This window comes from Bombina bombina, chromosome 4, assembly GCF_027579735.1.
Source record: "Bombina bombina isolate aBomBom1 chromosome 4, aBomBom1.pri, whole genome shotgun sequence".
Taxonomy (NCBI): domain Eukaryota; kingdom Metazoa; phylum Chordata; class Amphibia; order Anura; family Bombinatoridae; genus Bombina; species Bombina bombina.
Window position 1 is genome coordinate 935,783,053 of NC_069502.1, and position 27,526 is coordinate 935,810,578.

The 27,526-nt window shown below is 39.3% G+C and overlaps 1 protein-coding gene across 1 annotated transcript in view; it reads left to right on the top strand.

The window, feature by feature from the left end:
- The window catches only part of THUMPD2 (THUMP domain containing 2), a 156,886-nt gene that overhangs the window by 102,311 nt on the left and 27,049 nt on the right, over positions 1 to 27,526 (top strand). Inside the window, exons 8-9 of the mRNA XM_053711911.1 lie at positions 23,967 to 24,081; positions 25,600 to 25,720. Coding sequence (XP_053567886.1) covers positions 23,967 to 24,081; positions 25,600 to 25,720 — 236 coding nt within the window. The remainder of the gene's footprint in view (positions 1 to 23,966; positions 24,082 to 25,599; positions 25,721 to 27,526) is intronic.

The following is a 27,526-nucleotide window of genomic DNA, read 5'->3' on the forward strand; positions in this document are numbered from 1 at the left end:
AGCCTTCGACAGGATCAGCTGGCAATTTCTGGCGGCGGTCCTGTCGAAGATGGGGTTTGGCCGGACCTTCACACGCAGAATCTTCTCCCTTTATACAGCCCCCTCAGCACAGATCAGGGTTAACAATATCCTTTCTGACACATTCAGCATAACAAATGGCACCAGGCAAGGGTGCCCTCTATCGCCGCTACTATTTGTGCTGGTGATGGAGGTTCTGGCCCAAAGAATTAGAAACAATATCAAAATTGAAGGAATCAAGATCGGGGACAAAGAACACAAATTGTCCATGTATGCGGACGATGTCCTGATGTCATTGACTGACCCTTGCAGGTCTTTACCTGAGGCCTTACGAGAATTTGAGGAATATGGTAGACATTCGAACTTTCATTTAAATAAAAACAAATCTGAAATTCTAAATATCAACCTCCCCCCATCAGAACTTAGCCATCTTCCCTATGGCCCTTACGCATTCAGACACGTAAATTAAAGTACTTAGGGATTAACTTCACCCCGTCTGCAGAGGGACTTTTTGAGGCAAACTACACTAACCTGCTTACTACAATTACAGGCGATCTCTCTTCGTGGAGAAACAAGCCCATTTCGTGGCTTGGGAGAATAAGTATTATTAAAATGAACATTTTGCCCAGAATACTGTACTATCTCCAAACTCTCCCAATCCCCTTACCATCCCATTTTTTACATAAATTACAAAACGTACTAGAGGAATTCATTTGGAGGGGGGGTAGACCAAGAATAGCTCGGAAGACCCTATATCTGTCAAAAGACAGGGGGGGCCTGGGCGTGCCTAATCTGGCTTACTACAAAAGCGCTATCCTCTTACAACATAAGGTGGAGTGGTGTCATAATGCTCATGATAAAACTTGGGTTCAAATTTGTGGAGTGATTTTGGGTAAACAGAACACTGGGCTGTTGGGGTGGTTATCGCCTAAGTCCAGACCGAAACTTATCAGTAATTACCCCTTTCTCAGGGAATTTTTTGCAGGGTGGGACAGATTGCTAGTGGAATACCCACACATCTCTACATACCCCTCACCTCTTACACCTTTCCTAGACAACTCCGACCCATTGGAGGGTTCTGGCCTTGCTCTTTCTTGGTACTTCTATACCCAAATCCAGCATTACTTGACGACACATAAAAAAACCACATAATATCACTAGGAACCCTACTTTTTTTGAATCCTTGTGCCTGCTACCGCATACTCCAAAACATATGATCTCCATTGCCTACCGATTGCTCTCCTCCCATGCTGACACCCCCCTGCCTACCTACACACGACAATGGAATAGGGAACTTAACAAACCCCTGACAGACAAAGACTGGGGGAAGATATTCAGAGCGCATGCAAAAACATCGGTCTCAGCAAAAGTATTGGAGTCTAACTTCAAATACTTATCTGGATGGTATCTAACCCCTGCCAGATTACAGAAAATATATAAGCAAACAGACGGAAAATGCTGGAGAGGCTGCGGTGAATCAGGCACCCTTTTACACATCTGGTGGAGATGTGATTCCATCAAAACATACTGGCATTCGGTGCTGTCTGCCATGGAAGGGGTCGTCGAGACCTCCCTGCCTAGGTCACCCGGTCTCCTTCTGTTCCACGACCTTCCCAAATTTAAAGATAAGGCCACAAAATACCTTTTTTATTTAATGCTCAACAGCGCAAAATCCCTTGTCCCCAAAAATTGGAAAAGTGTGAATGTGCCTACCCTTAGAGAGTGGGCCGACCAAGTAAATAGATACCTTCAACTAGAGAGATTTAGATATATGAGAGATGAAAGGATAGAAATCCACGAATACATGTTGGAGATGTGGAAACGGAGAGGGCCTGGAGATAGCCCCAAGGCCTAAGCCCTTATAGACTGAAGTGGTTTAATAGTTCTGTTACCTGTGGTGTGGTTTCATACCCCCTTCTCCCTCTGGGAGACGAGTCTGGTTTCCCCCCCCCTTTTTTTTTTCCCCTCCCTTCCCCCTCTCCTCTACACTTATATTTCCCTTTTCTTCTTTCCTTGAGTATGGGCCTGAAAGTTCCCCAAGGCCCAAAGCTCTATTATCTTTTCTGACTAAATTTGTCTTATAAATATTATGCTGTTATGGTACATCGAGACGAGCATGAATGAGCTATCAGATTTAACTAATCTCTGTTTAAGGTCACAAATTCATGGATACTACATTTCTTTTTTTGCACACTATTGGACTCCACAGAGTCACTTGTATATGTATCTTTTTTGTACCTTATGTCTTTTGATGTACGCATTTTGTTTGTTTTCTGCTTATTCTTCAATAAAGCTTTGAAAATCAAAAAAAAAAAAAAAATGTTTAAAAAAAAAAAACGTATAAAATAAAAAAAAGCCTAAAATAGCCCCCCCTTCCCCCTTCACTAGGCATCCAAGATGGCGATGCCCAGTGCATCATGGGGCCTCTGGGGGTGTCCCTAGCCTGCCTCATCATAGGGGCAAGCTAGGGTCACCCAATCTGAGCCTCCCACCCAAAAAAAAAATCATAATAATAAAATACCCCATTTGTCTGATCATGTCAATATTTGTAAATATTGACACTGATCAGTGTGGATCTCCCTCCCTCTCCTCACTTGCGATTTTGTTGGAGAGAGAGAGAGACCTGTTTTTTTGCAGAGAGAGATTTAATTCTTTTATTTGTTAAAAAAATATAGAACCAAAGGCTCTTTTCAGAGCCATTAACCCCTAGCTTGCCAGTGATCACTATAAATCACTGGCATTAGCATAGCTGCACTTTTTTTTGCTGTCTGTGCATTTTTTTAGGGGTTAATTTTTTTTGTTGTAATTTTTTAAAAATCCAGAGGCTCTTTTCAGAACCATTTAGTTAATTTAATTTAATTTTCAGAGCCATTAACACCTAGCTTGCCAGTGATCGCTATAAATCACTGGCAGTAGCATAGCTGTACTTTTTTGCTGTCTGTGCATTTTTTTAGGGGTTAATTTTGTTGTAGTAATTTTTTAAAAATCCAGAGGCTCTTTTCAGAACCATTTAGTTAATTTAAATTAATTTTCAGAGCCATTAACCCCTAGCTTGCCAGTGATCGCTATAAATCACTGGCAGTAGCATAGTTGTACTTTTTTGCTGTCTGTGCATTTTTTTAGGGGTTAATTTTGTTGTTGTAATTTTTTAAAAATCCAGAGGCTCTTTTCAGAACCATTTAGTTAATTTAATTTAATTTTCAGAGCCATTAACCCCTAGCTTGCCAGTGATCGCTATAAATCACTGGCAGTAGCATAGCAGTACTTTTTTGCTAGTTTATTTAGTTAATTAATTTAGTTAATTAATTTAATTTAAAAAAATTTAGTACATTTTTTCTGTGACAGATACAAAAATGTCACAGAAAATATATAGTGCTGAGGAGGCGTATGCCATCCTTGCGTCAGAGTCAGATGCCTCTATGTCTGACTCAGACCCCAATTTTGACCCTGCCATATGCTCAGATACATCACTAGATGCAGTCTCAACTGATAGTGATGTATCTGTGGCTGCTAGACTCCCTACCAGCCCCCCTGCTAGCCCCCCTGCCAGAAGGAGGCGTGTTGCTGCCATTGCTGCTGAAGAGTGGGTAACACCTCATCTCCAGAGGCCAGATATCCCACCCTTCACAGCAAATGCTGGCATAAATATAGATGTGGCAGGTTTTAGCCCCCAGCAGTTTCTGGAAGTGTTTCTGGGCGATGATGTATTGGGGAACATTGTCGCCCAAACTAATTTATATGCCCATCAGTTCCGTGCTGCAAAGCCTGGAACATATTTGGCAAAGCAGCAATGGGCCCCCATCAATGTGCCAGAATTCAAAAAATTCTGGGCATTGACCATGCTGATGGGCATCATAAAGAAACCCTCCATTCGCTCCTACTGGAGTACTAGCCCCATCTGCTCTACCCCCATTTTCTCCCAGATTATGTCGAGGAAGAGGTATGAAATGACTCTGCATTTCATGCACTTCAGCGACAACAGTCTGTGCCCCCCTAGGGAGCATCCCCAATTTGACAGTCTGTATAATATGCGCATCCTGATAACCCACTGTTCTGCCAGGTTTGCAGAGGCTTATACACCTGGAAGGAATATATGCGTTGATGAATCCCTAATGAAGTATAAGGGAAGGCTGGGATTCAAGCAGTTTATTCCTTCCAAGCGCTCCAGATATGGGGTAAAGGTGTATAAGCTCTGTGACAGCGAGAATGGGTATACTCAGGCCTTCCGGGTGTATGAGGGAAAGGATAGCCAACTTGACCCTCCAGGTTCCCCAGAACATATGGGAACCACTGGCAAGATTGTCTGGGACCTGATATTACCCCTAATGAACAAAGGGTATCACTTGTACTTAGACAATTTTTATACAAGTGTCCTTTTGTTCAAGCTACTGTATTGCTTTGATACAGTAGCTTGCGGTACAATTAAAAAGAACCGCGCAGGTTTCCCAGGACGGCTTGTACGCACCCGGCTACGAAGGGGGGAGACCTCAGCTCTGCGCCAAGAGGAGCTGTTGGCACTTAAGTACAGAGACAAGAAGGATGTATACCTTCTTACCACCATCCACACAGAGAGGACGGTGGCGGTTTCTGTACGTGGCAGAGCTGAGATCATAAGGAAGCCAGTGTGCATCAAGTCTTATAACCGGCATATGGGTGGGGTTGATCTGGCTGATCAGCTGCTGCAGCCCTACCTAATTATGCGGAAGACAAGGGCCTGGTACAAAAAGGTTGCAATTTACCTAATGCAGATTGCAACCCACAACGCTTTTTTGTTGTTCAAAAAATCAAACCCCAGAGTTAAAAAGACTTTTTTACAGTTTGAGCTCCAGATTATTACGGGGATTTTGTACCATGATGCACCTGCTCCCCGGGCGGTGATGGGAGAGAGCAGAGTTGGGGCTACCCATTTTATTTTTAAAATCCCCCCTACTGCCGCAAAGCAGAAACCACAAAAAAATGCAGAGTCTGTACCAAGAGGGGGAAGAGAAGGGACACCATATATCACTGTCCTGATTGCCCTGGACAGCCTGCACTCTGCATTGGGGACTGCTTCAAGCGGTACCATACAATGGTCAATTTTTAAAAAAATAAATACATTTGCTGTTATATATATATATATATATATATTTTTTTTGGTTATGTTTACAGTTAGATGTTTTTTTGGTTTTTTTACTTTTACTGTGCCAGATTTTTACATTTCACTACTCTATTTTTTTCTAAAATTGGGCCTGTTTTTTTTTTAACCAAAACCCCTGTCAAACCTATGCATGGGGGACATAGGTGTTCTCAGGGTGCCTTGCAGAAAACAACCTGAAGTATGTTTTTGTAATAACTTACAACAGTCTCTCCTAAATCATAGTCAAAAAGCAATGTGTCTGTAAAAATGAAAATTGAAAAATTACCACCATACACTTTCTCCAATTTTTTGGGCTAAAACGGTTGCTTCAAAGGCATCAAAGCACACCATATACAATACCTTGGGGTGTCAACATTTAAAAAATATACACTTTGAATGCAATAAATAAAAGTGGGGTATGCGATAGGCCCCAAACTAAAGATAGGCCTATCAGAAGAAATACTCTCTTTTTTAATAACTAAAATCACAAGTCATAAAATTGTAACATAACCTTCCCAAAATCCTGGCAAACCTATGCATGGGGGGCATAGGTGTACTCAGGGAGGGTGCCTTGCAGAAAACAACCTGAAGTATTCTTTTGCAATAACTTACAACAATCTCTCCTAAATCATAGTCAAAAAGCAATGTGTCTGTAAAAATGAAAATTGAAAAATTACCACCATACACTTTCTCCAATTTTTTGGGCTAAAACGGTTGCTTCAAAGGCATCAAAGCACACCATATACAATACCTTGGGGTGTCAACATTTAAAAAATATACACTTTGAATGCAATAAATAAAAGTGGGGTATGCGATAGGCCCCAAACTAAATATAGGCCTATCAGAAAATCATGTAACATAACCTTCCTAAAATCCTGGCAAACCTATGCATGGGGGGCATAGGTGTACTCAGGGTGCCTTGCAGAAAACAACCTGAAGTATTCTTTTGCAATAACTTACAACAGTCTCTCCTAAATCATAGTAAAAAAGCAATGTGTCTGTAACAATTAAAATTGAAAAATTACCACCATATACTTTCTCCAATTTTTTGGGCTAAAACGGTTGCATCAAAGTCATCAAACCACTCCATGTATAATAACTTGGGGTGTCAACTTTTTAAATATAATCACATTTATGGAAAACAAATAAATTGGGGCATGTTAAAAGACCCCCAAAAAAGACGATAGGCAAAGAAAATATGTTAAATGTGAAAAAAATCACAAACACATGTCAGACATTTGGCATTGCACCGCCCAAACAAGCCACCAAACTTATGCATATGTGGTATCACTGAACTCAGGAGATGTTGGTGACCACATATTGGTGTCTTCTTTGGTAGTAACACATAACAGGAGCTGTGAATCCATGTCTAAAGTACAATGTATGTGAAAAATAACACAATACAATGAATGCCCAATAGTTTGACAAAGACTAGTGGTTGAATTAGTGTATGGGAAGTGTTAAAATACCTGCATTTGAAATACCCTAGGATGTCTACTTTTCAAAAATATATGGTTTTATGGGGGTAAATTACATTGGCCGGCTTCAGAAATGTCTTAAATAGAACATGGGTGCATGGGATGTGAAAATGGGAAGTGTAAAAAATGGAATGCGCTTCCTAAAAATAAGGCCTTCTAGCCCCCAGAGAACCCAACACACCTATACATGGGTGGTATCACTGTACTCAGGAGATGTTGTTGAACACATATTGAGGTGTTTTTTGGCAGTAACACATAACAGGAACTGAGAATCCATGCCTAAAGTACAATGTGTGTGAAAAATAACACAAAAAAATGACTACCCAAAAGTTTGACAAAGACTGGTGGTTAAATAAGTTCATGGAAAGTGTGAAAATACCAGCATTTCAAATACCCTAGGGGGTCTACTTCTCAAAAATATATGGTTTTATGGGGGTAAATTTCATTGGCCGGCTTCAGAAATGTCCCAAATAGGACATGGGTGCATGATGACCGACGTGAAAATTCCAAGTTGAAAAACTGGAATGCGCTTCCTAAAAATAAGGCCTTCTAGCCCCCAGAGAACCCAACACACCTATACATGGGTGGTATCACTGTACTCAGGAGATGTTGTTGAACACATATTGAGGAGTTTTTTGGCAGTAACACATAACAGGAACTGAGAATCCATGCCTAAAGTACAATGTGTGTGAAAAATAACACAAAAAAATGACTACCCAAAAGTTTGACAAAGACTGGTGGTTGAATTAGTGCATGGAAAGTGTTAAAATACCAGCATTTGAAATACTCTAGGGTGTCTACTTTTCAAAAATATATGGTTTGATGGGGGTAAATTCCATTGGCCAGCTTCAGAAATGTCCCAAATAGGACATGGGTGCATGATGACCGATGTGAAAATTCCAAGTTGAAAAACTGGAATGTGCTTCCTAAAATTAAGGCCTTCTAGCCCCCAGAGAACCCAACACACCTATACATGGGTGGTATCACTGTACTCAGGAGATGTTGTTGAACACATATTGAGGTGTTTTTTGGCAGTAACACATAACAGGAACTGAGAATCCATGCCTAAAGTACAATGTGTGTGAAAAATAACACAAAAAAATGACTACCCAAAAGTTTGACAAAGACTGGTGGTTGAATTAGTGCATGGAAAGTGTTAAAATACCATCATTTGAAATACCCTAGGGTGTCTACTTTTCAAAAATATATGGTTTTATGGGGGTAAATTCCATTGGCCAGCTTCAGAAATGTCCCAAATAGGACATGGGTGCATGATGACCGATGTGAAAATTCCAAGTTGAAAAACTGGAATGCGCTCTCTAAAAATAAGAGCTTTTAGCCCCCCGAGAACCCGACACACCTATACATGGGTGGTATCACTGTACCCAGGAGATGCTGCTGAAGACATATTAGGGTGTTATTTGGCAGTAACCCTTAATATTATCAGTAAATGTATTCTTAAATTGCTATTTTGTCAAAAAATCAAATTTTTTTTTTTTCCCCCAAAACTTTGGCATAGATTGGTGGTAAAATGGTTGCATGAAAAAAGTCAAAATACCCCAAGTTTAATACCTTAGGTTGTCTTCTTTTAAAAAATATATACATTTGAAGGGTTATTCAGAGATTCCTGACAGATATTGGTGTTACAATGTAACTATCGCCAATTTTGAAAAAACATGGTTTTGAAATAGCAAAGTGCTACTTGTACTTATTGCCCTATAACTTGCAAAAAAAAGCAAAGAACATGTAAACATTGGGTATTTATAAACTCAGGACAAAATTTAGAAACTGTTTAGCATTGGTATTTTATGGTGGTTGTAGATGTGTAAGAGATTTTGGCGCTCAAAGTTAGAAAAAGTGCATTTTTTTTCATTTTTTCCTCATATTTTATATTTGTTTTTATAGTAAATTATAAGATATGATGAAAATAATCATATCTTTAGAAAGTCCATTTAATGGCGAGAAAAACAGTATATAATATGTGTGGGTACAGTAAATGAGTAAGAGGAAAATTACAGTTAAACACAAACATCGCAGAAATGCAAAAATAGCCTTGGTCCCAGATGGTCAACAAATTGAAAAGTGGTCTGGTCACTAAGGGGTTAAGGATGGGGGATGCACACTACTAAAATGCAGTAAGTTATTGCAGTCTGTGTCCTTATACAGATCTGCAGCAAGTACTCCTTCTGACTTGTATATTCTAGTATCCCGGAAATTGATCGTATCCTCACTAGACACCAACTTAAACTGTATATGTTGTGTTGCACAATTATGGTTCTCCAAAAATATTTCCAGGGTTTCAATATTGCCCAACCACACTCTGAATAAATCTATGTAGCGTCACCAGGTGGCGCCATATTGCAAAAAAAGTGAATGACTATACATTCATGAAGATGTTTACATATGTGGGGGTGACATTGGAACCTATAGCAGTTCCCTTGAGCTGTAGAAAGTAATCATCTTAGGACAAATTATCTCTGTGTATCAATAATTTCTCTCTGTTTAATTAACACTTTATTCACAGCCCCTATACCTGCCTTATGTGTAAATCCCATCCAATTGTAAGGCGGACAGATAGCTCATTGTGCTAATGCACTGTTACAGAGATCTGTGGCAACCCAAGGGTTGCAGGTTCAATCCCGGCAAGGTTCATTCAGCCTTTCATCCTTCCGAGTTTGGTAAAATGAGTACCATTAAGTTGGGTAATAATAATAATAATACCTGTTATCAGTGCCGCAAGTCGATTAAGTTCGAGGTTGTGCGCTAAACAAGTATCCAATTATTATTGTTATTTATTCAGGAAATCTCAAGTATCACTTACATACGAATTAGAAAATACCCAAGGTCTTAAAAATTTACCTAGATAAATGAACACTTTAGAAAGGATAGACCCAATACCTGGCACTATAGTGTGACGTGGTGAAGCTTTTAAATCCTTATGGACTTTAGGCAAAGTATATAGGACAGGAGAATTTAACTACATCATCCTCAATAACTCCATTCCTCAAGGTTCCTTCAATTTATTTTTTAATTCCAAGATATTGGATTAAAGGTAAAAGCCTATATATAGTGCTATCTGATAGTACATATTTATTAGACTTAGTAATGTTTGTTAAGTAAAACCATAGCTCCTCCCTTATCAAATGAATAGAGCAGACCGTAAAAAATTACTGAAACAAATATAAATGCTTTGGATCTACAAATTAGAGACTTTGATCCTTAGAGGGATAAATACAGAGTTTGACTGGTCTGTGTTTCAAATAATGTAAGCACATGACCCCTCATAGCTATGATATAAAATGTAAGATTGCTACATAAAATGCAAGATTTCCACATCAGTGTCTTAGATATTTTTGCAACATTGTAAATAAGATGAATCGTAACATATGAATTAAAGGGACAGTCTAGGCCAAAATAAACTTTCATGATTCAGATAGAGCATGTAATTTTAAACAATTTTCGAATTTACTTTTATCACCAATTTTGCCTTTTTCTTTTGGTATTCTTAGTTGAAAGCTTAACCTAGGAGGTTCATATGCTAATTTCTTAGACCTTGAAGGCCACCTCTTTTCAGAATGCATTTTAACAGTTTTTCACCAGTAGAGGGTGTTAGTTCACGTATTTCATATAGATAACACTGTGCTCGTGCACGTGAAGTTATCTGGGAGCAGGCACTGATTGGCTAGATTGCAAGTCTGTCAAAAGAACTGAAATAAAGGGGCAGTTTGCAGAGGCTTATATACAAGATAATCACAGAGGTTAAAAGTATATTATTATAACTGTGTTGGTTATGCAAAACTGGGGAATGGATAATAAAGGGATTATCTATCTTTTAAAACAATAAAATTCTGGTGTAGACTGTCCCTTTAACAATAACCTTATATTTTTTTATTATTATTGAAAAATGGGAAATTAATAAATAAACCACTAGATGGTGCAATTGTGCAAGAAGAGAACAACTTGTAAATTAAATTTGAAAAGGCATTGTGTATAGTGAATGTTAAAGGGATATGCCATTTTTCTTTCATGATTTAGATAGAGCATACAATTTTAAACTATTTTCTAGTTTGCTTGTATTATCAAATTTGCTTTACATTTTCTTGGTATCCTTTGTTAAAGTAGCAGCAATGCACTACTAAGAGCTAGCTCTACACTTTGGGTGAGCCAATGACAGGAGGCATATATTTGCAGCCACTAAAAGCTAGCTCCCAGTAGTGCATTGCTGCTCCTAAGACAACCTAGGTATGCTTTTAAAGGGAAAGCCTAGTCAAAATTAAACTTTCATGATTCAAATAGGGCATGCAACTTTCCTATTTATCAAAATTGCATTGTTTTTTTGTGTATTCTTTTTTGAAATGGCGTGGATTGTGATCATTCAGAAATTGAAAAACATGAAATGGAAGCTTAATCAACCTCTTTATTGGGTCAGGTGTTCTGATTTACCATTAAAGGGACATTAAAACTAAGTAAATGCTTAGATACAATGATGTTTTCAGAGCAAAGATTTAGGGGTATGGTTTTTAAAATGATAGTAGTTTAAATATTGAAAACATTTTTCATGCCGACTCTCACAGGGTTCATGAAATTCTATAAAAAGGGGCTGTCCCTGCTAGTGGCGAGATGTCTTCCATAGAAATAATGAGACCTCTCTCCTATGTAAAGGTTTGCAATTGGCGCCATCATGTTGTAGTCAAGGTTTCTTTTTCTGCTGAGTCCAATTAGAAGCAATTATAAATGGGTCACTAGAGTGCAACCAAGGAGTCTGGAATCTGCGCTTCTACTTCTAACAAGAATCCGAAAGAAGAGAAGTTTCAGAATGAAATGACTTGAAAAGGGATAAACAGCAAAATTACTTTTTTTGGGGATCATATTCTTTATTTACAAAGTATAAACATATTTACTATATAGATGTATTGGCAAAAATGCTTCTTTTAAAAGTTATCACTGTTTTAGTGTTAACATTAGTCTCTGCATGTGCATGTGACGCATAACTAGATATTCTCAGTGCACCAGCATTTTAAATACTGCAACTGCTCAGAGCGCCAGTGAGGCTTGTGTCATGTCAGTAATTAACAAATTGAGTCATTACCAGATGTTACAAGCACCTTAGACTCTCTGAGCAAGTGCTATGTTTAAAATGCTGGTGCACGGTGCATACTTAAACATTTGAAACAGCTATAGCTTTTGTTAGAAGCATTTTTGCTTATGCATGTATATTGCAAAAATGCTTCTTATCAAAACTGAAATGCATCAATGTGGTTTCCAATTTGGCTGCAATGTCCCTTTAATGCTTCTTTACACTTTTTATTTATATGACTGTTATTTCTTCATTATTAGAATTTTCCTAATCATTTTGGTTTATGAATACAGGTATCCCTCAGTTTACGCCGGAGTTAGGTTCCAGAAGGAATGGTTGTAAATAGAAACCGTTGTAAATTGAAACCCAGTTTATCAGATAAGTTAATGTCAAGTGAGGGAATTAGGTTCCAGACCCCTCTCAAAAATGTCATAAATAACACCTAAGACATTATTTTTAAAGCTTAGAAATGAAGACTTTAAATGCAAAACAACATTATAAACCTAATAAAATAATCACACAACACAGAATATATAATAAAACTAAGTTTAATGAACAAAAACAGTTGCTAAACAGCATTATAAACCTAATAAAATAATCACACAACACAAACTGTATCATCAAAATAAGTTTAATGAACAAAACATTTTTTCTCTTGTAAGATGTATTGAGTCCACGGATTCATCCATACGTGTGGGATATTCTCCTTCCCTACAGGAAGTGGCAGAGAGAGCACCCACAGCAGAGCTGTCTATATAGCTCCTCCCTTAGCTCCACCCCCCAGTCATTCTCTCTGCCTGCTTAACTGCTAGGAAGGGCAAAGAGGAGTGTGGTGACAAAAATGTTAGTTTTTATTTTCTCAAGCAAAAGTTTGTTATTTTAAATGTTACCGGTGTGTACTATTTACTCTCTGGCAGAAAAGGGATGAAGATTTCTGCAAGATGATGATCTTAACATTTTGTAACTAAGATCAACTGCTGTTCTCACAAGGGCTGAAGAGTACAGGAAAACTTCAGTTGGGGGAACAGTTTGCAGGCTAAACTGCATTAAAGTGAAAGTAAATTGTCTACCTTTAGAACACACCACTGTATTGTCTTTATGTCTAATTACCAAACCGCTATATTTTTTTAAAATAAAATGATTGATTTAGTTAATATTTTGATTACATTATTGTTGTTCCGTTCTGCTCCTTACTCCTCCCATCTTCTACTTCCTATAATTTTGACTGTTTACGTATAGAGCGGTCCCACCCGCTCCATACGTATCAGAGATGCGCGTTCCCAAGCACCATTACTATTGCGCATGCGCGATTAAAAGATTCTAACCGCAATGCGCATGCGATTGTCACTACAACCTGTCTCCAGAGCGCATGCGTTTATTTTCTTCGCAACATAGTAATGAATGAATAACAATATTGTATTCATTCATTACTATGCGATTTCCGAAAGAGAGAAGCAGCATCATTTCTGACCTCCGCTATCTGTATTGAAATAGCACAGATGAGGTATATGATCACTGAGGGAAAAATGTTCTGCGCATGCGCGAATCGGCCACGCGCATTGAAACCAAAAGAAAAGATAGTATGTGTAACCCATGCGCAGATGAAAGAATAGGGCAATGACGTTGCTTCACGGCCACCTAACGGCCAGAATTTCAATTGGCCCACATAAAAACTTCATCAGGAAGAACATAACAAGTAAAAAAAAGGGTTGTTTTTAGCGACGGCAAAAAACGACTGTGTTAAAGGTAAAACTTGATTTTAAACCAAGTAACAACAATTTCATGAATGAAAGTCCTATTGATTTTACATCTAAAATTAAATTACGGTTAGCAACAGAGTAAACTTTACTTTCACTTTAAGGTATGTTCAGTCTATTTTTTTCTAGACAGACTGTGTTATTTCTAGAAAAGGCTGGCAATATCCCCATGAGGGAAAGGTAAGCTGTATTCAGTAAAAGAGGAATCCAAGCTTGCATAAAGGGCTCATAGTTACTGGTGACACTAATAGGAAAAAACGTTTTGGTTTAATTACAAATAAAACGTTTTTTGAGGGACTTTAAGGGGTCTTTGTGGCTTGTTTAAGGGTTATTAACCCACATCGCTAGTTTAAAGTGAATGTAAAGTTTTTGGTTTTTGCAGCCTGTATTCTATTCCTCATCTAATATATAGTATGATCGCAACTTTTTAAAAAAATTTTTTATATATATTATAGTTATAAATACACTTTATATTTACATTCCCGGCCGTTCCTAGCTCCGCCCTCCATGTATTTCTGGATAATGCCTTTATTACTTCAAATGCGCGTTCCCAATTGCCGGACCAATTGCGCATGCGCACCATTCCCCATACAATCAATTTGCTCCTGCGTGACACAGTCACATTCAATGACTAGCTATCAATGATAGTATTCAATGCCGGCGACGCTGAAATTTGCGCTGGTTTGGTATCCTTTATACGAGCGTAACCTAGAAGTTACGCTCGTATATTTCTGCCGTCACCCGTAGTTTTTTGGGCCATAGGCAGGTATACCAAACCAGCGCAGTTTGGTATCCAATATACAGCGTAAGGACTTACGTGGCGAAAATGGAGAAATCTTACTCCATTTTCACCTCGCCACAAAAAGCAGCCGTAGTAAGCCTTACGCTGTCTATTGGAGCCTCGTAACTCCCTAAACTAGCTACAAAATAAACCTAACACCTAACGCAGGCGCAATGTCTATCTACCTGTCAACCGCGATCCCCCGCCGCAATCCCTAATAAAGTATTTAACCCCTAAACCGCCGCTCCCGGACCCCGCTGCCATCTACATTAACTACCCCCTAATGTGATCCCCCTACACCGTCGCCAACAATATTAAACTACCCCCTAAATTGAGCCCCTTACACCGCCAACATCTACCTTACCTACCCACTAAAGTGAGCCCCTTACACCGCCGCCATCTACCTTACCTACCCCCTAATGTGAGCTCCTACCCCGCCGCCATCTATTTTAAAATTATTAACCCCTAATTTAATCCCCCTACCACGCCGCCACCTATATTTAATTATTTAACCCCTAAAATACTAAACTATCCCTACCACTAAACCTAAGTCTAACCCTACAAATAGCCCTGAAAAGGGCTTTTTGCGTGGCATTACCCCAAAGTAAACTGCTCTATTGCCAGCCCTTAAAAGGGCTTTTTGCGGGGAATGCCCCAAAGAATTCAGCTCTTTTACCAGCCCTTAAAAGGGCTTTTGGTGGGGCTTTGTCACAAAGTAAACTGCTCTTTTGCCTACAATCTACATCCCCCTACACCGCGGCCACCTATAATAAATGTATTAACCCCTAATCTAATCCCCCTACACCGGCCCTACCTATAATAAATGTATTAACCCCTAATTTAATCCCCCTACACCGCCGCCAGCTATATTAACTATATTAACCCTAATTATATTAGGGTTAATATAGTTAATATCGTTATTATATTATCTAAGTATTAAGTATAATAACCCTATCTAACTCTAACATCCCTAACTAAACTCTTATTAAAATAAATATAATATAAATATTATTAATGAAAATATTCCTATTTAAATCTAAATACTTACCTATAAAATAAACCCTAAGATAGCTACAATGTAATTAATAATTACATTGTAGCTATTTTAGGGTTTATATTTATTTTACAGGTAACTTGGTATTTATTTTAACTAGGTACAATAGCTATTAAATAGTTAATAACTATTTAATAGCTACCTAGTTAAAATAATTACCAATTTACCAGTAAAATAAATCCTAAACTAAGTTACAAATACACCTACACTATCAATAAATTAAATAAACTACAAATATCTAAACTAAAATACAATAAAATAATCTAAAATAAATTACAAAAAAAAACAAACACTAATTTACAAAAAATAATAAAAAATATTACAAGATGTTTAAGCTAATTACACCTATTCTAAGCCCCCTAATAAAATAATAAAGCCCCCCAAAATAAAAAAAATTTCCCTGCCCTATTCTAAATTTAAAAAGTTCAAAGCTCTTTTACCTTACCAGCCCTTAAAAGGGCTTTTTGCGGGGCATGCCCCAAAGAATTCAGCTCTTTTGCCTGTAAAGATAAACACAATACCACCCCCCAACATTACAACCCACCACCCACATACCCCTATTCTATACCCACCCAAACCCCCCTTAAATAAACCTAACACTAGCCCCATGAAGATCTCCCTACCTTGTCTTCACCCAACCGGGCCGAACTCCTCATCCGATCCGGGCGATGTCTTTATCCAAGCGGCAAAGAAGAAGTCTTCATCCCAGCGATGTCTTTATCCAAGCGGCAGCAAAGTCTTCTTCCATCCGGTGATGTCTTCAAGCGAATCGGCATCTTCAATCTTCATTCTTCGCTCCTCCTCCGTGGAGCATCCATCTCGGCCGACGACTGAACGACGAATGAGGTACCTTTAAATGACGTCATCCAAGATGGCGTCCGTCGAATTCCGATTGGCTGATAGGATTCTATCAGCCAATCGGAATTAAGGTAGAAAAATCTGATTTTTCTACCTTAATTCCGATTGGCTGATAGAATCCTATCAGCCAATCGGAATTCGACGGACGCCATCTTGGATGACGTCATTTAAAGGTACCTCATTCCTCGTTCAGTCTTCGTGCCGGATGGATGCTCCGCGGAGGAGGAGCGAAGAAAGAAGATTGAAGATGCCGCTTTGCTTGAAGACATCACCGGATGGAAGAAGACTCTCTGCAGCTTGATTGAAGACATCGCCCGGATCGGATGAAGAGTTCTGCCCGGCTGGGTGAATACAAGGTAGGGAGATCTTCAGGGGGGTAGTGTTAGGTTTATTTAAGGGGGGTTTGGGTGGGTTTAGAATAGGGGTATATGGGTGGTGGGTTGTAATGTTGGGGGGTGGTATTGTGTTTATCTTTACAGGCAAAAGAGCTGAATTCTTTGGGGCATGCCCCGCAAAAAGCCCTTTTAAGGGCTGGTAAGGTAAAAGAGCTTTGAACTTTTTTAATTTAGAATAGGGCAGGGAATTTTTTTTATTTTGGGGGGCTTTATTATTTTATTAGGGGGCTTAGAATAGGTGTAATTAGCTTAAAAATCTTGTAATTTTTTTTTATTTTTTGTAATTTAGTGTTTGTTTTTGTAATTTAGTTTAGTTTAAATTATTGTAATTTAGTTTAGATATTTGTAGTTTATTTAATTTATTGATAGTGTAGGTATATTTGTAACTTAGGTTAGGATTTATTTTACAGGTACATTGGTAATTATTTTAACTAGGTAGCGATTAAATAGTTATTAACTATTTAATAGCTATTGTACCTAGTTAAAATAAATACAAAGTTGCCTGTAAAATAAATATAAACCCTAAAATCGATACAATGTAATTTATTAATTACATTGTAGCTATCTTAGGGTTTATTTTATAGGTAAGTATTTAGATTTAAATAGGAATATTTTCATTAATAATATTAATATTATATTTATTTTAATAAGAGTTTAGTTAGGGATGTTAGAGTTAGATAGGGTTATTATACTTAATACTTAGATAATATAATAACGATATTAACTATATTAACCCTAATATAATTAGGGTTAATATAGTTAATCTATATAATATAATAACTATATTAACCCTAATATAATTAGGGTTAATATAGTTAGTATAGCTGGCGGCGGTGTAGGGGGATTAAATTAGGGGTTAATATTTTTAAAATAGATGGCGGCGGGGTAGATGTCGGCGGGGTAGATGGGGTAGATGTCGGCGGGGTAGATGGGTTAGATGTCGGCGGGGTAGATGGGGTAGATGTCGGCGGGGTAGATGGGGTAGATGGTGGCGCGGTAGATGTCGGTTGGGTAGATGGGGTAGATGGCGGCGCGGTAGATGGCGGGGGGGTAGATGGGGTAGATGTCGGGGGGGTAGATGGGGTAGATGGCGGCGCGGTAGATGGCGGCGGGGTAGATGGGGTAGATGGCGGCGGGGTAGCTAAGTTCGATGGCGGCGGTTTAGGGGTTAATAACTTTATTAGGTAGCGACTGGGTCCTTGAGCGGCAGTTTAGGGGTTAAACACTTTATTGGGGATCGCGGACCGCGGTTGACAGGTAGATAGACATTGCGCATGCGTTAGGTGTTCGGAATTGTTTGCGCATGCGCTACATGTGAACGAGCATGGATTGTCAATGACGATTTGTTAGGGAACGCATGCGCAGTTTGATCGCGTTACGTGTGCAAAAAGGGGCTGGACGCCACGGGGTATGAGCTAGAATTCATTAAGGGCAATGTCAATCAAATTAGATACGAGGGACAAGATGGCGGGCGGAGGAAGAAAGTAAGCGAAGTAGGTTTATAAATCCTTAGATTATGGTTTTAGTCTTAAATTATAAAAAAATTATGAATTAAACTAATGTTTATTTTAGGTAATTAACAAGATGAGGAAGAGTGGTGAACGTGACTTGACATTCACTTTAAGAAACACTCTGTGGTGTTTTTTAGGCCCCATAGCATCGAGTGAGGTGGGTGGGGCCTATTTTCAGTTGCACAGTTTATTTACCTCAGAAGCATCCAGCTACTTCTCCAGAGATTCCTGCTGTATTTGAGGGCTGTAAAGAGTTTTTTTTCTCCACAAATCGTTCCTAAAGGGCAGGTAGGCATCACAGCAGAGCTGTGGCAAGATGCTGAACGTTATTTTACCGGTTTTGAAGTTTTTTCAATCCGGTTTTTACATTAAGGGATTAATTGTTTATTTGCATAGTTGTGCAAAGTTACTAAGGCTTTATGATGCTACTGTAAAAATTTCGTTGTGTTTACTGCTTTTTTACACTGTTTTGCAGAGTTTGTGCAGTTTTTTTTTTCTCTTAAAGGCACAGTACTGTTTTTGTTTAAAGTGTTATTTACTTTGATTAAAGTGTTTTCCAAGCTTGCTTGTTACATTACTAGCCTGTTTAACATGTCTGACACCAAGGAGAATCCTTGTTCTATGTGTTTAGAAGCCATTGTGGAACCCCCTCTTAGAATGTGTCCCACTTGCACTGATATGTCTATAAATTATAAAGAGCATATTTTAGCACTTAAAAATATTGCAATAGATGATTCTCAGTTAAAAGGAAATGAGGGTTTAGCATCTAGCTCTCCCCAAGTGTCACAACCAGTAACGCCCGCACAAGTGACCTCTAGTGCGTCTAATTCATTTACTTTACAAGACATGGCCACAGTTATGAATAAAACCCTCACAGAGGTTTTCTCTAAACTGCCTGTTTTACAAGGAAAGCGTGTCAGCTCTGGGTTAAGAACAAATGCTGAGCCGTCTGACACTTTAGTAACCGTGTCCGATATATCCTCACAATGTTCTGAAGTAGGGGTTAGGGATTTGTTATCTGAGGGAGAGATTTCTGATTCAGGAAAGACGCTCCCTCAGACAGATTCTGATATGACGGCCTTTAAATTTAAGCTTGAACACCTCCGCTTATTGCTCAAGGAGGTATTAGCTACTCTAGACGATTGTGACCCTATAGTGGTCCCAGAGATATTGTGTAAAATGTAAAGATACTTAGAGGTTCCTGTTTACACTGATGTTTTTCCAGTCCCTAAGAGGATTGTGACTATTGTTAGTAAGGAGTGGGATAGACCAGGTATTCCGTTCGCTCCCCCTCCTGTTTTTAAGAAAATGTTTCCCATATCTGACACCATACAGGACTCGTGGCAGACTGTTCCTAAGGTGGAGGGAGCTATTTCTACTATTGCTAAGCGTACAACTATACCTATCGAAGACAGTTGTACTTTCAAAGATCCTATGGATAAAAAATTAGAGGGTCTCCTAAAGAAAATTTTTGTTCATCAAGGTTTTCTTCTCCAACCTATTGCATGTATTGTTCCTGTAACTACTGCAGCTGCTTTCTGGTTTGAGGCTCTAGAAGAGGCTCTCCAGGTGGAGTCTCCATTAGAGGATATTATGGATATAATTAAGGCCCTTAAGTTGGCTAATTCTTTCATTACAGATGCCGCTTTCCAAATGGCTAAATTAGCGGCAAAGAATTCAGGTTTTGCCATTTTAGCACGCAGGGCGTTATGGCTTAAGTCCTGGTCTGCTGATGTGTCATCAAAATCTAAATTGTTGAACATTCCTTTCAAAGGAAAGACCCTATTCGGGCCTGCACTGAAAGAAATTATTTCAGACATCACTGGAGGGAAAGGCCATGCCCTCCCTCAGGATAAAACAAATAAGATGAGGACCAAACAAAATAATTTTCGTTCCTTTCGGAACTTCAAGGGTGGTCCCGCTTCAGCTTCCCCTGCAACACAAGAGGGGAATTCTGTCCAATCCAAGTCAGTCTGGAAACCTAGCCAGGCTTGGAACAAAGGTAAACAGGCCAAGAAGCCTGCTGCTGCCTCTAAGACAGCATGAAGGGGTAGCCCCTGATCCGGGACCGGATCTAGTAGGGGGCAGACTCTCTCTCTTTGCTCAGGCTTGGGCAAGAGATGTTCACGATTCCTGGGCTTTAGAAATTGTGTCCCAAGGATATCTTCTGGACTTCAAAGACTCCCCCCCAAGGGGGAGATTTCACATTTCTCAATTGTCTGCAAACCAGACAAAGAGAGAGGTGTTCTTACGCTGTGTAGAAGACCTACATACCATGGGAGTGATTCGCCCAGTTCCAAGAGCGGAACAAGGGCTAGGTTTTTACTCCAACCTGTTTGTGGTTCCCAAAAAAGAGGGAACTTTCAAACCAATCTTGGATCTCAAAATTCTAAACAAATTCCTCAGAGTACCATCTTTCAAGATTCGGACTATTCTTCCTCTGATCCAGGAGGATCAATATATGACTACCGTGGACTTAAAGGATGCGTATCTACACATTCCTATTCATAGAGATCATCATCAATTCCTCAGATTCGCCTTTCTGGATAGGCATTACCAGTTTGTGGCCCTTCCCTTCGGGTTGGCCACGGCTCCCAGAATTTTCACAAAGGTGCTAGGGTCCCTTTTGGCGGTTCTAAGACCGCGGGGTATAGCAGTGGTGCCTTATCTAGACGACATCTTAATTCAGGCGTCGACTTTCCAGATAGCCAAGTCTCACACGGACATCGTGTTGGCTTTTCTGAGATCTCACGGGTGGAAGGTGAACATAAAAAAGAGTTCTCTCGTCCCTCTCACAAGAGTTTCCTTCCTAGGGACTCTGATAGACTCGGTAGAAATGAAAATATTTCTGATGGAGGTCAGAATATCAAAACTTTTAATCACTTGCTGAGCTCTTCATTCCATTCCTCGGCCATCAGTGGCTCAGTGTATGGTGGTAATCAGACTTATGGTAGCGGCAATGGACATAGTTCCTTATGCCCGCCTACACCTCAGACCACTGCAACTATGCATGCTCAAACAGTGGAATGGGGATTATGCAGATTTAACTCCTCAACTTCATCTGGACCAAGAGACCAGAGATTCTCTTCTCTGGTGGTTGTCTCAGGACCACCTGTCTCAGGGAATGTGCTTCCGCAGGCCAGAGTGGCTGATTGTAACGACAGATGCCAGCCTGCTAGGCTGGGGTGCAGTCTGGAAATCCCTGAAAGCACAGGGCTTATGGTCTTGGGAGGAATCTCTCCTTCCGATAAACATTCTAGTACTGAGAGCGATATTCAATACGCTTCAGGCGTGGCCTCAGCTAGCTGCGGCCAAATTCATCAGATTTCAGTCGGACAACATCACGACTGTAGCCTATATCAATCATCAAGGAGGAACACGGAGTTCTCTAGCGATGATGGAGGTAACCAAAATTATCCGATGGGTGGAGGATCACTCTTGCCATTTCTCAGGAATCCATATCCCAGGGGTAGAGAACTGGGAGACGGATTTCCTAAGTCGTCAGACTTTTCATCCGGGGGAGTGGGAGCTCCATCCGGAGGTATTTGGCAAGCTGACTCAGCTATGGGGCACACCAGAATTGGATCTGATGGCGTCCCGACAGAACGCCAAACTTCTGCGTTACAGGTCCAGGTCCCGGGATCCCCAGGCGGTACTAATAGATGCTCTAGCAATGCCCTGGTCCTTCAATCTGGCTTATGTATTTCCACCGTTTCCTCTCCTCCCATGTCTGGTTGCTAGAATCAAGCAGGAGAGAGCTTCGGTGATCCTGATAGCGCCTGCGTGGCCACGCAGGACTTGGTATGCAGATCTGGTAGACATGTCATCTGTTCCACCGTAGACTCTGCCAATGAGGCAGGACCTTCTAATCCAAGGTCTGTTCAAGCATCCAAATCTAATTTCTCTGCATCTGACTGCTTGGAGATTGAACGCCTGATTCTATCAAAGCGTGGTTTCTCTGAGTCGGTCATTGATACCCTGATTCAGGCTAGAAAGCCTGTCACCAGGAAAATCTATCATAAGATTTGGCGCAAATATCTTTGTTGGTGTGAATCCAAGGGTTACTCATGGAGTAAGATTAGGATTCCTAGAATACTGTCTTTTCTCCAAGAAGGATTGGAGAAAGGGTTATCAGCTAGCTCCTTAAAAGGACAGATTTCTGCTTTGTCTATTCTTTTTACACAAACGTCTGGCAGATGTCCCAGACGTTCAATCATTTAGTCAGGCCTTGGTCAGGATCAAGCCTGTATTTAAACCTGTTGCTCCGCCATGGAGCCTAAACTTGGTTCTTAAAGTTCTTCAAGGGGTTCCGTTTGAACCTATGCATTCCATAGATATTAAGCTTCTATCTTGGAAAGTTTTGTTTTTAGTAGCTATCTCTTCGGCTCAAAGAGTTTCTGAGTTATCTGCTTTACAGTGTGACTCACCCTATCTTGTTTTCCATGCAGATAAGGTGGTTTTACGTACCAAACCTGGATTCCTTCCTAAGGTTGTTTCTAATAGGAATATCAATCAGGAAATTGTTGTTCCTTCGCTGTGTCCTAATCCTTCTTCAAAGAAGGAACGTCTGTTGCACAATCTTGATTTGGTTCGTGCTTTAAAGTTCTACTTACAAGCAACCAAAGATTTCCGTCAAACATCTTCATTGTTTGTTGTCTATTCTGGTAAGCGGAGAGGTCAAAAGGCTACGGCTACCTCTCTTTTTGGCTGCAAAGCATCATCCGTATGGCTTATTAGACTGCTGGCCAGCAGCCTCCTGGAAGAATTACTGCTCATTCTACTAGAGCAGTGGCTTCCACATGGGCTTTTAAAAATGAGGCTTCTGTTGAACAGATTTGTAAGGCGGCGACTTGGTCTTCACTTCATACTTTTTCCAAATTTTCCAAATTCTATTCTTTTGCTTCTTCGGAGGCTATTTTTGGGAGAAAGGTTCTACAAGCAGTGGTGCCTTCCGTTTAAGGAACCTGTCTTGTCCCTCTCTTCATCCGTGTCCTAAAGCTTTGGTATTGGTATCCCACAAATATGGATGAATCCGTGGACTCGATACATCTTACAAGAGAAAACAGAATTTATGCTTACCTGATAAATTTCTTTCTCTTGTGATGTATCGAGTCCACGGCCCGCCCTGTCTATTTAAGACAGGTAGTATATTTTTATTTAAAAAACTTCAGTCACCACTGCACCTTATAGTTTCTCCTTTTTCTTCCTAGCCTTCGGTCGAATGACTGGGGGGTGGAGCTAAGGGAGGAGCTATATAGACAGCTCTGCTGTGGGTGCTCTCTCTGCCACTTCCTGTAGGGAAGGAGAATATCCCACAAGTATGGATGAATCCGTGGACTCGATACATCACAAGAGAAAGAAATTTATCAGGCAAGCATAAATTCTTTTTTTTACTTGCATTTTTCTGCAAACAGTTCTCTGCATTGTTAGGATGTTAGATATTATCGGGTCTTCAGTTATTCTATGCATTCCAGTCTGGACTGATTTATAGGCATCTTGACCTTCAAGCAGCTGGGCAGGAAGATAAAAGTGAAGTGGCTGCTAGATCTTGTTCCTTTGAAAGCTGCTCAATCGCTTAGGTCTGGTTACACTGATTAATTTCAGCTTGCTTGGCTTGCATATCTTTGCTGCAACACAAGCCGACAGCCCCACCTACTGAATATTTTAATCAATATACTGCTTCTCAATGCTTTTCAATAGCAGTCACATGACTGAAAAAAGGACGTTATTTTGCAACGGCGCAAATTAAACCATCGAAAACCGAGGGTCACCTGTATTAGATAACTTTTTAACTGTAAAAATGTTACTAATTGTTTTTTTTTTTTCATAGTTTAAAATCACTGACACAGTTTTTTTTTCATCCTTGGTCCAATATCATATATTTTTATAAAAAATAAACGTGTGATTCTTTATCTTAACAGGGTGTTCATTTCTTGGGAATTGATGTAAATGACTCTCAGCTGAAAAGTGCAGTTCACAATACCAAAACAGCAGCTCTTACACATTCTATAGAGTTTCTAAAAGGATCTATTTTAGGTATGGTACATAATATTTGCCTTGCTGTTTGTCTCATAAAATCATTAAGTGAATTAAGTGTTGAATTGTAGGTGTATTCCTCTCAGATTGTACTCCTTGTTTTATATAGTAATCCTTTGTGCACGACTGATCTATATATCTATATTATGATTGCAGTTAAATTATCCCTAGCAAGGCACTGGAAACAGTGGGCTCCAACATTTCAGAAAGTCTTTGACCTTCTTGAGTATATTAAGTCCATGGAAGAGAGTGTGTTCTTAAATAGGGGAACCCAAGATTTACATTGTGCAATATGGGAACAGTGGAATGCCATCTTTCATACACCTAAACTATAATGAATAATTTTACCCTAATTTACTAGATGATAATTAAGACGGACGCCAAAGAGAGACTCTTTTGCTTTGTTCTATCTCTTATTATTTGCCACACCTCCCCTTTTTTTTTTTCCTCCCTTGCCGGCACTCATAGATTGAACATGCGAAGAGGAGTTGCCTAAACTGCTAACTTTTGGTATTGAAATAGATAATACATCTTTGTCGGTCATGCTACAGATGTCGTTTTGAATGTTTGGTATTTAAGATATTTACATGTGAACACAGTCTAGGACCATAATCTCACTTTAGTCTCATAGATTGAGTAGAGTTCAACATTGACCTAGTTGGTTTTGTATACCTTATTCTTACATTATAAGTAGTACTTCCTCTTTCCCTATACCCTCAACCTTCGCTACTGTAACTATAATGATTGCTTTTGTTATGCACTAAACTAAATGTTTGAAAAATGTAGATATTATTTATACTTATGTGTTTTTTTTTGTTTGTTTTCTATAAACATTGTGCAAATAATTGTACTATTATTTGTCTTAGCAATACGTTTATAAGATTTCCATGTAAACTTTCTATATTGTATGCCACCTTGTTAATTATGTTTTGGATTCAAATTTTGTACTTTACATATCCTACCTCAATTAAATAAATTAAAAAAAATCATTGTCTTAAGGTACTTGAAGTAGACATGCATTTAGCCATTAATTTACTAAAAAAATGTTGAATATGGCCGTGGGTAGTGGTATTCTGGTGTTTTTGGCAGCAGATTTATTCATGGGAAATTTGATTTGCACAGACCTTAGTATTTTGCACTTTCACATGAAAAAAACAGGCGCTGAAAAGAGCTAAATGAGGCTAACTGCGGCCATATTCAGCTTTTATTTAGCAATGGAAACGCTGAATGCACGTCTGTTTGAAAGATAGGTAATCAAATATGCTATAGGCCAGTGGTAGCTAGCCTTGGCACCCCAGATGTTTTGGAACTACATTTCCCATGTTGCTTAGGTACTCTGCAGTCTAGTTGAGCATCATTGGAAATGTAGTTCAAAAACATTAGGAGTGCCAAGGTTAACCATCACTGTCATAGGCTATAAAAATGCTATTTTCCATCTGTTTCTGGGTGCTCTCCATGAAAAGTGGAGGGAAAAAAATTGGAAATGACACATTCATTTTTATTTTTTGTGTATTTTAGGACTGCCAATACGCTCAGAGTATGTAGATGTTTTGATTTCAGACATTCCATTTGGAAAAAAGTTTACAGCTTCAAAATGCATAAAACAGTTGTTACCTGATATTCTTCGAGAGATGGAAAGGTATGTAGCCATACTGCTTATCTAATTGTGTTTCCATTGAGCCTAAATAAAAAGGGACAGTAAAATCAGAAGTAACTCCTTCGCTACCGCAAATTTCAGAGTAAACCGTGTCAAAATACTGGGGATTTTTTAACATTTTTGCAATCACTGATTTTTAAACAGAAATAGAGGCCTTGTTTTTATGTTTACCTATGAAAACTATATATTTTTTTTCCAGTTTAAAAAGAGCTTTCAGGGGATTGAAGTTCAACTAGCTATTCATTTACAAAATTAATAAATCATTGCAAAAAGTAAACAAAATAATATATATACATATAAAAAGATTATCACATTTCACAAAAACCTGTAGCTTTCTAACTTTGGAAAATCTCAAAATGTGTTCATCTCCTGAGTCAGCTGTATGTATGTATGTGTGTGTGTGTGTATATATATATATATATATATATATATATATATATATATACTTCAATCTAGAAAGATAAGCACGCAGAAACACCGCTCATAGTGCAATAAAGTTTAATACGTTAAAACATATATACACAAACAGTTATCCCCTAGGGTATTTCCTATTCACAGAGATGACCTCAATTGTATGAGGTAAATAAAAGCAGTTAGATATCAAAGTGTCCCCACTTGTAGTCCAAAGGTATCCCAGCGGTCCGTCAAAGCAATGTTCCAGTCCAAGTCTCCTGGTTAAAGTGCTCAAACAGTCCTTGTCACAGGCATACACTTGTGCTCCGGGTTCGGTATATTCAAAATTACTGCTTTCAAAGTTCTGAAAACACGCTCCTAATAGCTACTGAGGTAAGGTGGGCATGGCCTTACGCGTTTCACGGAACTCGTCCGCTTCGTTAGAGGCTTGAAGTGCGTAAGGCCACGCCCATCTTACGTCATTTGCGAACGTACAAGCCGAGCTGTGGTGCAAGACTGCCAGTAGCTATTAGGAGCGTGTTTTCAGAACTTTGAAAGCGGTAATTTTGAATATACCGAACCCGGAGCACAAGTGTATGCCTGTGACAAGGACTGTTTGAGCACTTTAACCAGGAGACTTGGACTGGAACATTGCTTTGACGGACCGCTGGGATACCGTTTGGACTACAAGTAGGGACACTTTGATATCTAACTGCTTTTATTTACCTCATACAATTGAGGTCATCTCTGTGAGTAGGAAATACCCTAGGGATAACTGTTTGTGTATATATGTTTTAACGTATTAAACTTTATTGTACTATGAGCGGTGTTTCTGTGCGCTTATCTTTCTAGATTGAAGCAGCTATTCCTATCCACTCAATTTGAACCTTGAGTCATTTTTGATGAGCAGCACGGAACACCCCTCTGTAATCAACCTATAACCTGCTACGGAAGGATAAGATCCTTTTTATTATTATTATTAATTATTTTTAAGTGCAATTTTATATGTGTATGTCCTGCATTTCTCCTACATTGGTGTATCCGGTCCACGGCTTCATCCTTACTTGTGGGATATTCTCAATCCCTACAGGAAGTGGCAAAGAGAGCACACAGCAGAGCTGTCCATATAGCTCCCCTCAGGCTCCGCCCCCCAGTCATTCTCTTTGCCGCTTTAAGTAGTAGCATCTCCACGGGGGTGGTAAAGAGTATGTGGTGTTAGTTGTAGTTTTTTATTTCTTCTATCAAGAGTTTGTTATTTTAAAATAGTGCCGGCTTGTACTATTTACTCTGCAGCAGAAAGTGATGAAGATTTCTGCTGAGAGGAATATGATTTTAGCACCAGTAACTAAAATCCATTGCTGTTCCCACGCAGGACTGTTGAATACCAGAGAACTT